General features: G+C 48.4%; 1 protein-coding gene across 4 annotated transcripts in view; it reads right to left on the bottom strand.

Annotated features, from left to right (window-relative positions):
- The window catches only part of GAK (cyclin G associated kinase), a 64,009-nt gene that overhangs the window by 45,839 nt on the left and 4,578 nt on the right, over nucleotides 1-13,592 (bottom strand). For all 4 annotated transcript variants that reach the window (XR_011649739.1, XR_011649740.1, XM_058301919.2 and 1 more), the window contains exons 2-4: nucleotides 3,853-3,914; nucleotides 3,040-3,099; nucleotides 2,162-2,276 (exon numbers count right to left, since the gene is read on the bottom strand). Coding sequence is in view for 2 of the 4 variants with exons in the window: in XM_058301919.2 (XP_058157902.1) it covers nucleotides 2,162-2,276; nucleotides 3,040-3,099; nucleotides 3,853-3,914 (237 nt within the window). In the remaining 2 variants the exon portion in view is untranslated. The remainder of the gene's footprint in view (nucleotides 1-2,161; nucleotides 2,277-3,039; nucleotides 3,100-3,852; nucleotides 3,915-13,592) is intronic.

Raw genomic sequence — 13,592 nt, 5'->3', positions numbered from 1 at the left:
AAAGGACGCGGTCAGCACGCTGGCGTGAAAACACGCTGGACCCATCATCTTCAAGACAGAGAAGGGCGCACCGGGACCCGCCGTAAGAGCCCGCGCAGCTCTGCACCGCTCCAACCTTCCGACAGGCACGTGCTCTTCTGTGCATCAAGGACACCGAGCGCCTTGGTTTGACCCTCCGTCCAGCTCTGGAAGGGCCCGGAGTGGGTCCCCTGGAGAGCAGAGCAGCACGGAGGGTGCGGGGCTGGGCCGAAGGCCAGGCCTGTGTTGCACAGACCCAGCAGGGCAGCCACGCGTCACCAGCAGCGTCTCGGAGGCACCTGAGGAATCTGAGAGGTGCGGAGGCCACAGGACGCTCCTGAGCCAGCACCAGGCTGCTCAGGCGTGGAGCCGGATTCCGATCCTAACAAACACCGACAGGACCCGAGGGTCCCGGTGCTCGGCGAGAACAGGCAAATAGGGCGGCTGTGGGAAAGCTGAGCCCAGGGGGCTGGCGAGCAGGCAGCAGGGGCCTGGACGTCCTCCCGTCTCTGAAGCGAGCCATGCAAGGCGAGGGCAGCGTCCTTGCCTCCACGTTGCAGGCAGAGACCGAGGCCGTGAAGGAGACGGTCGGCAACGCGGCCAGCGTGGGAGGCACGGTCCATGTTGGGGATGTGGCCACCGGAGGCCATGCAGTGTGAGCGAGCTCACAGTGGGGGCTCGGAGCGGTCAGCGCAGGGCTCAGCACAGGGGCACGGGGCAGTCAGCGTGGGGCAGTGCGGTGTGGGGGCACGGGGCATGCAGTGGGGAGCGGTCAGCGTGGGGACGTGGGGCACTACGGCGTGGGGCAGTCAGCGTGGGGACATGGGGCAGTGTGGTGTAGGGGCGGTCAGCATGGGGCAGTCAGTGTGGGGTGGTCAGTGCGGGTCAGTGTGACGTGGGGGTGGTCAGTGTGGGGGCATGGGGCAGTGCGGCGTGGGGCAGTCAGCGTGGGGTGCAGGGCAGTGGGGCATAGGGGCGGTGAGCATGGGGGCGCAGGGCGGTGCGGCATGGGGAGGTCAGCGTGGGGCGTGGGGCAGTGAGTGTGGGGGCAGTCAGCGTGTGGTGCAGGGTAGTGCGGTGTGGGGGTGGTCAGCATTGGGCGGTCAGTGAGGGGTGCGGGGCAGTGTGGTGTGGGGGCGGTCAGCGTGGGGCGTGGAGTAGTGCAGCGTGGGGGCGGTCAGCGCGGGGCAGTGCAGTGTGGGGGCGGTCAGTGTGGGGGGTGGGGCAGTGCGGCGGGGCGGTCAGCGTGGGGCACGGGGCAGGTCAGCATGGGGCGCGGGTCAGTGGGGTGTGGGGCGGTCAGCGTGGGGCACGGGGCAGTGCGGCGTGGGGGCGGTCAGCGTGGGGCACGGGACAGTGTGGCGTGAGGGCAGTCAGCGTGGGGCACGGGGCAGGTCAGCATGGGGCGCGGGTCAGTGGGGTGTGGGGCGGTCAGTGTGGGGCGTGGGGCAGTCAGCATGAGGGCACGGGGCAGTGTGTGTGGGGTGGTCAGTGTGGGGCGTGGGGCAGTCAGCGTGGGGGCACGGGGCAGTGTGTGTGGGGGCGGTCAGTGTGGGGGCGCAGGGCAGTGCAGCGTGGCCTCCCACCTGCCAGGCAGCTCCAGGCAAGGCGGCTCTGCACCAACAGGCCGTGCCCGACCCCTTGCCCCCTGGACGCCTCTGGCCAGGCCCGCAGACCCCGAGGCCCTGCCCTTTCTCCAGAAGGGACGGTCCCAACCGGCACAGCCCACGCCAGCACTGCGGCGCGGCCTGACGAGGACGGCGCCCACCGGAAGCCGTGGCGGCAGTCCGCACATGCCCTCCCCAGCCCGCTGGCCTCAGGCCCTTACCAGGGACGGCCTTCCGCCTGCCGGGTGTCCGGGCCTGGCCCCATGGCGAGGCTCGCGTTCCTTCAGCCAACACCGCCGGAGCCCGCCGGGTGCCAAGCACGTGTCACCGCAGAGGGAGCAAGGTGGACAGGTCCTGGCCTCCCAGAGGCGGGGGCCGAAGACCCCGACACAGAGTGTCAGGCTGCGCCACGCCTGCCGAGCTGGCGGAGAGGGAGGGCGCGAGCGCCCTGGAGGAGCGGCTGTGCCTGCTGGGTGCTGCACCCTCACCCCGGTCTCCACGCCTCAGCAGCCGCTCGGGCTCGGAAGGCCCTTTACCTTTGCAGAGCTCTGTGAGCAGGAGGAACTCAGTCTGCCCAGTGTCCGACTCTTCTTTTCCTATCGATGCTGCGGAACAAAACTGGACAATATTGGGGTGGCCAGAAAGTTTTTTCTGCAGGTGACTCGTTAAAGGAGAAAGGTGTTAAGTCTGTGTGCTCCCAGTACCTGGCTGTTGGGCACTGAGGCACGCGTGTGGCTCCAGGACTTCAGTGAAAAAGTGGGGGGGGGGGCGGAGACCCCCAGCGCCGAGGGACAGCGACCTGCGGGACGGGGGCATGGGGAGGGCTGGGCGTGCCCCCGCCACAGAGGCGTGCTCACAGGCTGGAGCTCCACTTGGGAGAGAGCGAAAAGCACATTTTGACAGAGAAAAAGGGGGGCCTGAGCAAAGTAGAAGAGAACAAGAAACCCTGCCCTGGACGGGAGCCCCATGTGTGTCCCCCAAATCAGCCGTCTGAGTGGAAACGTCACGGCCCAAGCAAGCTGTGGGCAGGGAGGGAGGGCCGGCAGGACAGGCAGCTGACGTGAGGGTGCTGCAGAGCCCAGGCGAGCGCACGGCCGCGGGGCCCCAGGGCCGAGGGGCCTGCCCCATGGACTCTCACTCCACAGCGGGTTATGGGATCTCTTCTGCAGGAAAAGCACCTCCACCCCCAAATCTGCTCTACACTTTAATTTTACCCTGGGAGTGAAGACCAGGGAAGAAAAAGCCTTTCTACAGAAAAATTCTACAGCTAAGTCTAATAAAAGCAAAAGGCCATTTCTAGCATGTCGCACAGAGCCTGGCAGAGCAGTCTCACAGCAGTGGCTGGTGACAGCCAGGAGGAGGTCAAAGCCTCCCAAAGAGCCGAGTTCTTTCTATGATTCCAGGAAAAGGATACCATAAAACAAACTTCTTGAATGATCGCTCTGTTCTTTTCCTCTTCGTTGGACAACAACCTCTGTATCAGGAAATAACACACACACACAAAATTATGGATTGTTTATTTTTCTACTCTACACAATGCTCAGACATAAACATCCAAGAGTATAAACATAATGCATCTAAAGGAGCAAAACTTTATATCCTAACATTTGCCCTGTGCAAAAATTAACAGAAAGGTGAAAACCCTAAAAATAGACTTTTATAACCCAATGACACAAGAAAAACTAACAATAAAAGCCTTTTCTCCCAACGAGGCTGAGCACGGTGGGTCTGAGTTCTGGCCTGCAGGGCAGGGCTGCCGGGACCCTTCCAGCACCACCCGGTCCGGCCCCATTGCCACCAGGGTGGCTCCTACCGGGAGAGCACCGTGCCACCCGAGCCGCACAGGACCAGCTCCTAACCCCTTGTGCTGAGGGATCCTTGTCCTCGACACGCGGCCCCTCACAAAAGCTGAGAAGCAATGGCACCACGGCGGGCTGCTCACTCGCGGAGGCCGCCACAGCCCCCAGAGCCTGGGAGCGAGACCCCAAGGAGCCCTCGCCCCAAAGTTGGGAATCACAGCTTTTAAGGGATCTCTAAGAACAAAGTACCTAAATTCACTGAATGCTTCACTGTGAGAGGAAAAGTAGAAGTCTTCCAAAAATGCAGACTAGTAAAAATAAAAAACTAAATGAAATACCCAAATAAATTTCTGAAAACACTGAGTTAAGAGATTTCCTTTGTAAGAAACCCAAAACCCATCTAAAAAACTTAAGTCATTCTCTATTACCTTTAAAGCATACTCTTTGCCACTTCCAAGATCTTGAGCTTCATACACAAACGCAAATCCTCCTGGAAGTGGGGGAAAAAAATTTGGTTCAGTGCTATAATTTCACGTGCGTTTCCTTAGTACAAACTAGTTTTCTGCAAAAAGAATCGTCCCAATTCATAAAATACTGCCTTATAAATGTTCTGCTTCGGAGGCAAAAAGAAAGGAACATAAGATCAGAAATCAAGAAAAGGAAGAACAAATGGAGAATACCAACAAAATCAAAGGAAGTTCTTTGAAAACAAATTAACAAAACTGATAAATTCAAGGAAGATTGATAAAACAACAATAAAGAGAGAAAACAAATTACCAACATCTGGAATGAAAAATGGAGTATCACTAACAAATGCCTAAAAGAAATAGAATATTGAAAGAAAACTACAGACAAATATTCCTCATGAACATGGACAAAATAATTTTTTTTTTAAAGGAAGTACCAGGGGATTGAACTCTGAACCTCATACATGTGTAGCAGGTGCCCAACCACTAACCTACACCCACTTGCCACAAAATTATTAATAATATATTAGCAAATCAAACAATATATATTATAAGGCTATGAGTCTCTAAAAAAGAGTCTGAAGGTTGTCAGAAGGATTGCCCTTACGCACAACTGAGCAGAGTCTGAGAGACAGATAAAGTAGATACAACCCCAGGTATTGGTTCTTTTGAGGGATAAAGAGACCCACGGGTTCTATGGTCATGGCAGATGGGGTTCACTGCCTTGGCAGATGGCCCTTCTTTGGAGCTGGTGTTTCTGCGTGTTGGAATTGGACTCAGAGGGGATCTCTTTTCACAGGACTTCCATGCTACTTTATTGGAATTGTAATAGGTGCTGGGGTTTAAGATATATTTAGGGGATTTGAATCTCTGGACTGATAATATGATACCCAGGCCCAGAGCCTCAACAGACTTCAGCTCCTACACTTTGATTTATTGGACTTACCCCACTCAGATAACATGGAGTTGAAGAAGGTCAACCAACACACCATGGAACCTAGAGTGTCTACAACTGAAAGCAGGAGGAGTGCATCCAGTATCCATATGGAATCTAAGCCCCCACTTGACATAGATGTGCAATGGACACAACTAATCCAATGTCCACAGAGAAAATGTGGAATGGGTGTGGGAAGGGTAGCCATGGTGGCTGCTGGGTTTGGGGAATGGGAGGAAGAGATGAGATGTGGAGCCGGTTTCGGGACGTTGAGTTGTCCTGGGTGGTGTTTCACGGACAATTACGGGACATTGTAGATCCCCCCAGGGCCCACTGGATGGAACGTGGGAGAGTGTGGGCTATGACGTGGACCATTGACTATGGGGTCCAGTGATGCTCAGAGATGTACTTACCAGGTGCAATGGCTGTGTCATGATGATGGGAGAGAGTGTTGCTGTGGGGGGAGTGGGGGGTGGGGGCGGTGGGGTTAAATAGGACCTCATATTTTTTTAATGTAATTTTTAAAAATAAATAAATAATTAAAAAAAAAAATATATATATATATACACACACAAAGGGTAATGCAATATATACGAAGTGTTACCACTAAGGTATGGACAATAACAGCAACATTGTAATATTTTTGCACCAATGGCGAAGAAGATACTATATCAGTTCTAAGGGACAACAATAGGGCAGTATAAGTGGGTATGGGAATTTTCCTTTTAAAGTAATGAAACATTCTAAAATTGACTGAGTTGATGACAGCACAACTCTATGATGAAAATAAGAGCCACGGAGTATACACTTTGAATGGACTGTACAAGGCATGGGCTGTATAACACAATGAATCCAATGGTGGAAGATGGACTGTGGTTAACAGAACAAATACGAGAATGTTCTCTCATGAATTATAATAAATAAATAATACCAATACAGGGTGCTAACAATTAGGTGTGTTGGGTGAAAAATACACCAAATATAAGATATGGGCTATAGTTTGTAGTAGCATTTTGAGGCTGCTCTTCCATAGTTTATAACAAATGTTTTACAATAATGCAAGGTGGTGGTGGGGTGATGTATGGGAGCCCTTTATGATGACACGCATGTTTATTCTATAAGTTCACAACTTCCACTACACACTCATTGTTTACGTATGTACATGTATGAATGACAAACTTCAATAATTTTTTTTAAATCAATAATTTTTCTATACACTAGTAATGAGCAATCTGAGGAGGAAATCAAGAAAAAAATCCATTTATAGAAACAACTAAGAATCAAATTATCTAGGAACAAATTTAATCAAAGATGTAAAGGACTTATAAATGACTCGTACACAGTAAACCATACGACATTGCTAAACAAAATCACAGAATACTTAAATAGAGGGACCTTCCACTGTTCATGGAGTGTAAGACAAAAATCGTTAAGATGCCATTCTACCAAAAGTGACTTAAAGATTCAATGCAATCCCAATAAAATTTCAACAGTCTACTCTGCAGAAATGGAAAAACCAATTACCAAATTTTATTTGGAAGCATAAGAGGTCCCAAACAGCCAAAAACATCTTGAAAAAGAAATAAGTTGGAGGACTCACACTTCAAGTTTAAAGCATATTACAAAGCTACAGTGGTCAAAACAGCAAGGTATGGCATAAGGATAGATAGGCTGACCAATGGAATTGAATTGAGAGTTCAGAAATAGACCCTCCCATCAAACTGATATCTGACAAAGCTGCCAAGCCCACTCAACTGGGAAAGAATAATCTCTTCAACAGGTGGTGCTGGGAGAACTGGATATCTATATACAGAAGAATGAAATCGGGTCCTTTTCTCATATCTTTTACAGAAATTAGCTCAAAATAGATCAAAGACCTAGATATAAGAACCAAGACTATAAAACTCCTAGAAGAAAATATAGGGAAGCATCTTCAGTATTTTGTGGTAGGCAATGGTTTCTTAGACTTTATACTATACCCAAAGCACAAGCAATGAAAGAAAAAATAGATAAATGGGACCTCATCAAAATTAAAAACTTTTGAGCATTAAAGGATTTTGTCCAGAAAGCTAAGACAATGTACTCAATGGGAGAACATATTTGGAAACCACATATCCAATAAGGTGATTTTTTCTTTTCTGATAAGGTTTTATATCTAGAATATATTAAAAAATCCTACAACTCAACAAATAAGGACAAACAACCCAATTTAAAAAATGGGCAAAAGACTTGAACAGACATTTCTCCAAACAAGAGATAGAAATGGCTAAAAAGCACATGAAAAGATGCTCAATATCACTAGCTATTAGGGAAATGCAAATCAAAACCGTAATCAAATATCATTTAATACCACTATTAAGGAACAGAAAACTACAAGTGCTGAACAGGATGTGAAGAAATAGGAACACTCCTTCATTGCTTGTGGGGATTTAAAATGGTGCAGTCGCTCTGGAAGAGTCTGGCAGTTCCTCAGGAAGCTAAGTATAGAATTGCCATGTGCCCTGCCAATTCCAATACTAAATATATGAACTGAAAGCAGGAACTGAAACAAATATCTGCATACCAATGTTCATAGCAGCGTTAATTACAATTGCCTAAAGATGGAAGCAACCCAAGTGTTTATCAACCAATTAATAAAATACGGTGCGCGTGCGTGTGTGTATATATATACACACACACACAATGGAATACTATCTAGCCATAAAAAGGAATGAAGGCTTGATGCATGCAACAATATGGATAAACCTCAAGGACAAATGTTGAGTGACATAAGCCAGACAGAAAAGGACAAATATTGTATGATCTCACTGTTATGAACTAATTATAACAGCAAACTTGTAGAGTTAGAATCTAGAATCTGGTTACCAGGAGATAAAGTGGGTTTAGAAAATGGGGAGTTTATGTTTAACTTACACAGATTTTAAGCTAATGGATGGTGGTGAAGGTAGCACATTATTTTGAGTGTAATCAACAGCAATGAGCTATACAGGTGAATATGGTTAGAAGGGAAACTTCAGGGTATATTTATTAATAGAATCAAAAGATAAAACAGGACTGTACAACACAGTGAACCCTATTGTAGATGATGGACTAGAGTTAACGGAACAAGTATAAGAATGTTCTTTCATGTATTACAACAAATGTACGATACTAATACAAAGTATCACTAATAGGCTAATATATGGGGGAAAAAACATCTAATGGATAATGGAACTATTTTAGTAACCTTTCACCAATTATAACAAAGGTAACTCCTTATTTTAAAAAAGTACAATTATAATAAAATACTATCATCAATTATAACAAATGTTCCATACCAAGGCAAGGTGGTAGTGGTGGGGTGGTATATGGGAATCCTGTGTCATGCACGACCATTCTGTAAACTCACAACTTCTCTAATAAGAAGTAAAAAAAAAAAAAAAAAGGTGGTGGTGCGGGTAGAGAACTCCCTCAACCAGATAACCAACATCCACGACAGACCTAACGGTGAAAAACTGGGTGCTTATTTTCCCCCAATGTACCCTCCTGCTCACCCAGCTATGAACGTCCAGCCAGTGCAATCAGGCAAGAAAAAGAAAGAAAAAGCATCCAGATCAAAAAGAAGTAAACATGGGAAACGGACTTTGGCCCAGTGGTTAGGGCGTCCGTCTACCATATGGGAGGTCCGCGGTTCAAACCCCGGGCCGCCTTGACCCGTGTGGAGCTGGCCATGCGCAGTGCTGATGCGCGCAAGGAGTGCCGTGCCACGCAAGGGTGTCCCCCGCGTGGGGGAGCCCCACGCGCAAGGAGTGCGCCCGTGAGGAAAGCCGCCCAGCGTGAAAAGAAAGAGCAGCCTGCCCAGGAATGGCGCCGCCCACACTTCCCGTGCCGCTGACGACAACAGAAGCGGGTGCCGCTGACGACAACAGAAGCGGACAAAGAAACAAGACGCAGCAAACAGACACCAAGAACAGACAACCAGGGGAGGGGGGGAAATTAAATAAAAATAAATAAATCTTTAAAAAAAAAAAAAAAAAAAAAAAAAAGTAAACATGTCTGTATCCCCAGAGGACATGATCACCTACATAGAAAATATGAAGAAATCCACAAAAATGTTATAGGAACTATTTAAATGAGTTTAGTAAAAGTTGCAGAATACAAGAGCAAAAGTAAAATGCTAAATTCCATTATGTTTCTCTATATTAACAACAAAGAACTAGACATAAAATTAGAAAAACTAATACCATCTACAGCATCATCAAAAAGTATGAGCTGAGGTCTATCCCGATGGGCTCTCTGTAGACGTGGAAACGGCTCAGAGGAATGCGGGGGTTCAGCTTCACTCACCGAGCTACCTGTTAGAGCTGTGAGAGGGAACTACAAGACAGAGCATTGCTAGAAGTATGAAAGAGCTAAAAATCCTGTAGGCGTTGGCATATCCCACAGGTCTCCATTCATCTTGGATGTGGTAACAGGCGTGAATAAGATGAAGCCTGTCCAAAATTTTGAACCATGCAAATCCAGCAATTTATTCTACGGGACCTAAAGGGAATGACTTGAAGAATTCAGGACCCAAGAATTCTAGCAAATAGGTGGGGTGTTTCTGAATGAAGCATACATCAGTTTGCCCACACACAAGTGGAGATGAAAAGAAGCCCATCTAAAAGAATTACGGCAAGGCTGGCTGCAAACAGTTGTGGATTCTCTTAAGAGGCTATCTTAAGAGATAAACTTCGTTTCACCCAAACTTCAGAGCAACTAAGCTGACTTTAATAATTAACCAGTGGAATGATCACATGTTGAATTCTGTAAATAAAAAATTTATTAACTTAATTTGCTACACATAATAAATATACTTTTTACACTGTAGAAATTCAAAATGTATTTTTGGCTCAAAGTTTCTCTAGTGTTTTCTGTGGAGGAAATAAAGAAACACTCAAAAGATGTATACAGTACAGCACACAAGACCTATATTTTGAAAATTATAAATTCTGCAGAGATAAATTAATGAAGACCTTACTAAGTGGCTAGATACACCATGCTCAAGGATGAGAAGATTCATTATTGTTAAGTTGTCAATTCTCCCCAAATTATCTATCGATGCAACCCAGTTCCAGTTAAACTTGCATCCACATTGCTTACACCTCCGTCCCCACCTAGACCGCACATGAGCATGGCAGGTAATCCGTGTGAGGAGCAAGTGAACAGACCCAAACACAACCACTGGGTGGAAAAGCCAGTTTCAGGTATTACAAGATTGTTTACACTGCATTTTACACCTTCAAAGCAGTAGTATGCATTATCTACAGACACATGCACACGTAGAAAAAGTGTAAAAACCAACTCCGCGGTGGGTGACTCAAGAGAGGGCAGCAAGCCTGGGGTGAAGGTCTACATATTTGTATTGTTTAATTTAATTTTTTAAAAATGTAAAGGTCTGGAGGCAAATATGATGAAAAGAGCAACTTTATTAATTCTAGATGATGGGCACATAGGTGTTTATGTTACTTTTTATGCTTACATGCATTTTTGAAAATTTTCATAATTAAAAAAGATATCAGGAAGCGGCTGTGGCGCAATCAATTGGGCTCCTGTCTACCATATGGGAGCCCTGGGTTCGCGTCCTGGGGCCTCCTTGTGAAGGCAGGCTGGCCTGCACCCGCAGAGAGCTGATGGCCCATGACCATGGAGAGCTGATGGAGAGCTGATGGCCTGCGCCCGCAGAGACCTGGCACAGCAAGATGATGCAGCAAAGGGAGACAAGCAGACACAGAAGAACGCGCAGCAAATGGACACAGAGAACAGACAGCAAGCAAGCTGCAAGAGGGGGCAATAAATAAAAATAAAATCTTAAAAAAAAAGGTATCTTCATGATGGTTTGGATTTGGCAAAGGATTCTTAGATATGACACCAAAAAGCACAAACAACCAAAAAAAATTAGATAAAATGAGCTGTCAAAATTAAAAACTTTGGGAAAATGGACTTTGGCCCAGTGGTTAGGGCGTCCGTCTACCATATGGGAGGTCCATGGTTCAAACCCTGGGCCTCCTTGACCCGTGTGGAGCTGGCCATGCGCAGTGCTGATGCGCGCAAGGAGTGCCGTGCCACGCAAGGGTGTCCCCCACATGGGGGAGCCCCACGCACAAGGAGTGCGCCCGTGAGGAAAGCCGCCCAGCGTGAAAAGAAAGTGCAGCCTGCCGAGGAATGGCGCCGCCCACACTTCCCATGCCGCTGACGACAACAGAAGCGGACAAAGAAACAAGACGCAGCAAACAGACACCAAGAACAGACAACCAGGGGAGGGGGGGGGAATTAAATAAATAAATAAATCTTTAAAAAAAAAAATTAAAAACTTTGGTTCATCAAAGGACATTATCAAGAAAGTGAAATCTCAACTCATGGAGCAGGAAAAATTATTCAGAAATCCTATTTGATAAGGGTCCCGTCTCCACAATATAGAAAGAACTCTTACAACTCAACAACAAAAAGATAAACAACCCATTAGAAAGTGGCCAAAGACAAAAAAAAGTTATACAAGTGGCCAACAAGCACATGAAAAGATACTCAACATCATTAGCCACTAGGGAAATGCCAATCGAAACCACAAGATGCCACTCCATACCCACTGGGGTGGCTAAATTAAAAAAGCAACACCAAATGCTGGCAAGAAAAGTGTAGAAACTGGATCCCTCGAACACTGCCAGCAGGAATGTAAAAGAGTTCCGTCACGCTGGAAAACAGTTTGGTGGTTTCCTGAAGAAATCAACACGTAACTATCATACAGCCCAGCAACTGCCCTCCTGGGCATTTATCCCAGAGAAGCAAAGACTAACGCTCACACAACGCACAGATGCTCAAAGCAGCTTCACTCACAGCAGCCGCCAAGCCACGAGGGCTCGTCACGGCTCATCTGCTGTGCAGCCACTGGAGAGCCTGCAGAGCCCGGTGCTTAGGGGAAGGGTACGCTCTTGGAATGACAGAATTCCGGAGGTGGAAAGCAGGTAGAGAGCCCGGTGCTTAGGGGAAGGGTACGCTCTTGGAATGACAGAATTCCGGAGGTGGAAAGCAGGTCAGTGGTCATGGGGGTGAAGGCGAGGCGGGGCGGGGGAAAGCGGGGAGGCTGCGAAAGGGCCAAGGAGGTCCTGTCCGGGCAGGTTGTCTGTCCACATCTAGGCTGTGGCATGTTGACACAGGGAAAAACTGGGTGAAGTACAGTAGGGATTTCTCTGTGTCATTTCTTACAGCTGCACATGAATTTACAACGACCTCCAAGCAGAGAGTTTAATTACAAAGTGGCACTATCGTACACATTCTAGGAATGCCAGGCCACGCTTTCCCAAGGCCCTGCAGCGCAGTCCTTTTGCAGCACTGCTCCTCCATCTAGGCTGCAGCCAGCACAGGTGGTCGCCACCCAGGCCACAGAGCCAGGTTCCAGACCCCACTCCCAGATGCAGCACAGCCTGCAAGGCCAGGGTGCACACCTGTGGCTGCTCTCTTCCTAACAAAACCCCTCAGAGATACAGGAAAAGAAATCCAGACCCGGCAGTAAACTGCTGTCAGCCCAAACACTCACAAAGCCCCACAACACCGTGCTTGCTTTTCCAAGTGCCCCTGCACACACTCCACTCACATACACATCCCCAAAGGCCTCTGCGGTTCACCTTGACTGTATCTCCCAACTCAGAGAAACGGGGAGTCAGGCAGGCAAGAGGGCCTGCAATGAAACCCATGCTGGGAGAAGTCCCTGGAGCTGAAGAGCACGCCGCACGGCGAGCCTGCCGCGAGTGGGCACGCAGGAGCCCTCTCGTGTCACAGGAGCCCTCGTGCTCTGGCTCCAGCGCCACCGGCCTCACCACCCTCACAGCTCCAGTCAGAGCTAACGTGGGAGTCAGCTCTCCTTGGAGGAGAAGAGAAACAACCCAAACAATGTTCACTTTCGCCACCCTAAAGCCAGAAGGTCCAACAGATAAAGCACGGTTCGCCGTCTCACGCTCAGCGAGCCCCTGCTCTGTGTGAGCCTAGGGGTACCCCGGCCGTGCAGAGCGCCAGGCCTTGCCCCTGAAGATGAGAGTCGGTTCTTGCTAAAATTAACAAGCTAATTTAAAGATCTGTGCGGAAAAGAGCAAAGATGCTGACCCTGCCCGACTTCACGCGGCCTGGTGGACACATCAGCGGATGCGGCGCTCCAAGTGAACGCTGACGAGTGCACCAGAGCTGTTCAGCAAATGATGCCGGATCACAGGAAAAAATGAACCTCCACCCTGACACAGAAATTAGTTGGAAATGAATCGCAGACTAAAGCTAAAATTATAAAGGTTTGGAAGGAAACAGAATAGCTTTGAGACTTTGCGTTGGAAAAGATTTCTTAATGAGAAGACAAGAAGCACTAACCATGAAAGGAAATATCGACAAATTGGAATTCACCAAAATTTAAAATTTAAAATGTCTGCTCATCAGAAAACAACATTAAGTGAAGACGTAAGCTGTGGGGAGATGAATATCCACGTGTGATAATATCTATGCAAATCGACAAGCCTCAGCACCTCTTTACGGGAGGTTGGTGGCCAGGGCTGCGAGGAAGTGGGACACAAGGGTCTCCAGCCACTGTGCGCCCCAGCGTCCAGCAATGCCCACCGAGACCCCAGGGGCATCGGGGCACGAAGCAACGCCGTGGTGTGCGTGCAGGACGTGCGGGGCCTTCTGAGAAACGCCTGCAGCAGGCGGCAGGGACAACGTCCAGCAGGGACAGCACGGAGTGGAGAGCCTGCCAGCATTGCTTCTAGAGACA

Source organism: Dasypus novemcinctus, chromosome 1 (assembly GCF_030445035.2).
Source record: "Dasypus novemcinctus isolate mDasNov1 chromosome 1, mDasNov1.1.hap2, whole genome shotgun sequence".
Taxonomy (NCBI): Eukaryota; Metazoa; Chordata; class Mammalia; order Cingulata; family Dasypodidae; genus Dasypus; species Dasypus novemcinctus.
This window is presented reverse-complemented; position numbering and strand designations above follow the sequence as displayed.